Below are 4,877 nucleotides of genomic sequence, written 5' to 3' on the forward strand. Positions count from 1 at the left end.
TGCCAAAGGAAAGTTGGACCTCACGACCAGATGTTCAACAGAGGGAGTAACTTCTGGCCAGATGTGAGAGGAATGTCCTGGTTAGGACCTTCTCTGAATGCTCGCCACTAAACGCTGACTTCACATATACATCGAGAAGATCTATCAGACTTAAGGGACTGTAAGAGCTCCTGCCATTTCACCACACTGTGTGGTTTCCCCCAACGGTCTTTTATTACTGAACTTCTTTCCATCTTGAGACTTTCCTACTGGTCTAATTTTAAAGAGAAGTCAGTCCTTGGTGGCTAATCACTGAAGAATGACAAAATGTAGAGAAGTCTTACTGTACTTTTGAGTGGGTGGAGGATCTGGTGAAATGCTTGGCTGACTCAACAGTTGGACGCGAGGGTAAATGTGATTCGTTTATTTTTTTTCCTTCACGAGTCAGTCCTACAGCTGTTTATGAAATCTGCTTTAAGCTGTAATATATTTTCTGTTAGTATTAAAAATACAGTGTCAAAAGCCATGGACAGTAGCCAATTCCTTGTTGCTTTGTATACACTTGGTTCTTCAAAAATAAATCTAGTATTTATGATGTTCAAAAGGTTTGTGGCATCACATTAAGTTGTCAGCGTGCTTTTCAGTATAACACAGAACAGACTCTTCAGACTAAACGAGTCTCTTTGCAGAAGCACCTGTATCTGGTTTTGTGCTTTCCGTGAGCCATAATAATAAGGCTCTATGGGCTAGCAGAGGGATCTTGCCATGCCTGTTGCAATTCGTAAGAGAAGCTGGGAGGATCATGTGACCCCACGCACAGGATTACAGTACAGCTATGATGACCTAGACTTGGTCTGCTGCCATGTGCGCTACCAGCGCAGTAGGTGTGCCTCGATGCCTGAGTGTAGTCATCACCAGCCTCGGACTTTACTCTGCCCTCAGGAGGATATCAGAGATGGTAGACGAACGATGGAGAGGATAGTGCAGAAGTTTAAGGGTGGAACTCAACCTAGCTTTGAAGGTGTAAAGTGCCAATCATTGACGCCTGGAGACACCGTCAATGAGACAGCACAGCACAAGAGTGACCAAGATAGCAGGCTACCTTCAGACAACGTGGCAGATCAAGATGAATTGCAATGTTCTGCTTCAGGAACTTTGCAAGCTCACAGTGGAGATCCAGATAATAAGGAACTAAACAAGGATAAAGTATCTGCTTCCCATAGCCTGACACATTATGTACTTCCTACTGCAGTATTAGCACAAATAGAGGAAACGAGTGATTTATCAGATGCGTTGAAGGACAGTAACTCTGTCAATGTTGACTGTTCTGAAATAACTTCAGAAAATATAGAATCCATGGTGAAGGTCAGTGTGGGCAGTCAGATGTTAGTACATGAACACATGAGTGTCACAAGCAAGATCACAAATATAACTAATAAACCTCCCACCTCTGATTCACAGCAGAAATCTGCTGACCCACACAATATTGTGGAAGTACAATGTTGTGAAATGTCTAAACAGACGGTTTTAACATGTGGAAAAGTTGAATGCTCATACACAGACGGAGCTGTGATCCCAAACTTATCATCATCAACTTCTCAAGAAATTCACATTCCAGAAGCTAGCTCAGATGCTAATAAAGCAAGTCTAGTGTCCAAACGTTGCATAGTGCTTCAAGGTCAAGACATTGAAAATCAGGAGGATGATGGCATTTTTAAATGTTCTGATCATGAGATGTTAAAAATTGGAAGCCTTAAACCACCTGCTTGTGAAACTTCTCAACTGGAACCATCTGGAAAAATTGACATCTTGGAAACAAGGCTTGACTGCTTCTCAAAACTCCAAACTATCCACGAGGGGTCCTTTCCTGAATCGGGAGATGATGCTTCAGCTCAGATATTAGCAGAGATGCCAGAACATCTAGCAAGTGCAGAATTAAAAACCAACAACTGTGAGAATTTGACAACTTCAGAGGATCAAAGCATGAGTCTAAAGGAGCCAACTGGAGAAGAACCTCAACCTGAAGGACTCTATGATGAACATCAGGCAAACCAATATTCAAATACAGCCAAAGACCATGAGAGTGTCCCAAAAGCTGAAGGATCCCTTGTCAAGCTTCGCACAAGGAAGGTAAGATGTTTTTCATTGTTTTGTTTTGTTTTTTTCTTCTTTTTTAAGGTTTATTTGTACTCAAGGAAAGTAAAAAAGAAAGCAGATATGAAAAATGTGCTTTAGTCATACAGTATATAAAGAAATCCTTTTGCCCATGAGATTGTTTCCATTATGTGTCATGCCTATGAAGGTCATCAGTCAATCAGCAAGGGAAATTCTGAGGGAATTTCCAGAAAAATAGTCTGTAAAAGCAATTGAGCATGCAAATAAATTGAAATCTGGAAGAAGAAAAAAAAGAGTTCTATTTTATGCATCACAAGATTTCAATTAGTTTTGTATTAAACACTGTCTTCACCGTATTCTTATTTATTTATTTTGGGGCATTTTTGCGAGTTTTATTATAGACAGTAGAGGGCACACAGGAAGTTATGGGGAGAAAGAGAGGGAGAATGGAATCAGGAGATAATGCAGGCTGGATTCAAACCTGAATCTCCCACATGAGCAACGCCACTCATACTGTAGTTCCGAATGTTACATTTTGGAGTGCACTTTGTCCTACTCAAACATGACTGATAAAGTGAATGATGGGGCTTGTTGAGCTTGTTGTGCTATTACATTTTCTAAGTAATCATTCTTTTGATTTTTACTCAACTTGTGTACAATAAAAGACATGAAGAAACCACATAGACTTAAACTAAAGAAGTAGACTTCAGAACAGAAGAACTTGAATGGAGTTTGACTTCAAAATTCCCTAACAACCACATAGCAATGTGCTATCCAACCACTCAGAACACCTTAGCAACAACACAGCAATGATGTGGCAACCATTTAGAATAGTGTTGACCAGGTTTACACGTGCAGGGTTCATTCATTCATTCATTCGTTCGTTCGTTCATTCATTCATTCATTCATTCATTCATTCATTCATTCATTCATTCATTCATTCATCCATCCATCCATTCATTCATTCATTCATTCATCCATTCATTCATTCACTCACACACTTACTCACTCACTCACTCACTCACTCACTCATCTTATACCTACCTACCTACCAATCAACCAACCAATTGTGAAATATTAAAATTTTAAATAACTGTTTTCTATTTGAATTTATTTTAAAATGTAATTTATTCCTGTGATGCAAAGCTGAATTTTCAGCATCATTACTCCAGTCTTCCCTGTCACACAATCCTTCAGAAATCATTCTATATGCTGATTTGCTGTTCAAGAAACTATTGTCAATGTTAAAAACAATTGTGCTGCTTAATATTGATTCTTTAATGAATAGAAAGGTCATACGAACAACGTATACTTGAATTAGACATTGTTTGTAACAATATAAAAGTCTTTACAGTCACTTTTGATCAAATAAATGCATCCTTGCTGAATAAAAGTACGTATTAATCCACATGTAGTCTTGTGCACAGTGCACATCTTTCCATGAGAGGCCGGTATACATGCTGGCTTTTATTTTTAGCTGGTTTCAAACCAGTTCCAGCATGTTTCTTCTGCAGACTTTCTTCCTTCTCTATATTTGTGCTTGTTTGTATACACAGTTCTGATTAAAAGCATTTATATAGTGCCATGCTTTTCAAGCACCACATCCTAAATTACTATGCCAGCTCACAGCCACGCCCTTTTGAAAGCAATGACATCACTCCAGCTTACATCTCTGGCCGTGGGCATCTGTGGAATGTTCCCCGGTCCAAGAAACTGGCGTCACACGAGACCTAAAAGGACACGAATAGAGTACATAAGAAAAAGTGTAGTGATTATGTCTGCTGATTCGTGCCAAGTGTTGAAAGTATGTTCTGTTGTGAGTGTGCATGTATGCATATATATTTTTTATATTATTATGTGTTTACGTGGGTGATTGACAGCAGCCTGCCTTGCCAACATCGGCCAACATAGCTTTCTGTGTTTATTCATCCTTGCCCTGTTCCACAAGATTCTGAAGGCGTCGTCCAAAACACAGTCATTATTTATACAGCAGGATCCATTAGACAGGATCCAGCCCAAGCAAAACACACCATGCTGTGTAATTGTCATTTATTTGTGAGGCTGAAATCCAGGGCTGGTGGCTGTAGTTCTTGTGGGGATTTGTGTTTCGGAGTGCTGGAGTGAATGCGAGCCATTTAAGGCCTTGAACGACTCTTTTCTACTGTTAATGGAGACATGAACTATTATGAGTTCAAGGACAGAGTGAGCAACTAGAGTCCTTGAGTGTGGGAGTTTCTGTTTGACACATCAGTACAGAAGGAACCCTGCTTATTTCAATCATCTTGTCTATAAATGAGCATTAAAGACAGTAAAGGATTGTATTAGTAACAAAGACAGAGAGGTCGATGATGGAAATAATGAGACCAGAACTGAAGTATTTGCCTTTTCACGCGTGACGTTACACACACGCAGACACTCTGCATGTGCTGGATTGTGTCAGTCAGGGGATTTATCAGGGAGTCGAAGTATGAATCTGGGCTTTATGGTGGATTTGAGATTCTTGGAACCGTTTAAGTGGCACTAACACAATGACTGTTTCAAAAATCACTCCCCATATTGAGCAACTGTTTGAGATCACTTTGTCTCTCCCTTTGAGTTTGTGCGCTCGTGACTGTACGCATGAAATTAAGCATAAAGTTGGGGAGTGAATTTATGGGTAGACAGATAATCGATTTGATTCACAATTCTAAGTTTCACGCACGTTTTTTTTTTTTTTTTTTTTTTTTTTAATGCAATAAATCCATTGAATCAATATAAAAGTTATTTTTCATATTGAAACTGTT

At 39.3% G+C, this 4,877-nt stretch overlaps 1 protein-coding gene across 1 annotated transcript in view; it reads left to right on the forward strand.

Moving 5' to 3' along the window:
• Positions 1 to 590: 590 nt before the first annotated feature.
• Positions 591 to 4,877, forward strand: part of LOC107749227 (uncharacterized) — a gene marked incomplete at its 3' end in the record, with an annotated part of 17,248 nt that continues 12,961 nt past the window's right edge. The window contains exon 1 of the mRNA XM_016564318.1: positions 591 to 2,109. Coding sequence (XP_016419804.1) covers positions 745 to 2,109 — 1,365 coding nt within the window. The remainder of the gene's footprint in view (positions 2,110 to 4,877) is intronic.

Source organism: Sinocyclocheilus rhinocerous, unplaced genomic scaffold (genome assembly GCF_001515625.1).
Source record: "Sinocyclocheilus rhinocerous isolate Xijiao unplaced genomic scaffold, SAMN03320098_v1.1 scaffold5613, whole genome shotgun sequence".
Taxonomy (NCBI): Eukaryota; Metazoa; Chordata; class Actinopteri; order Cypriniformes; family Cyprinidae; genus Sinocyclocheilus; species Sinocyclocheilus rhinocerous.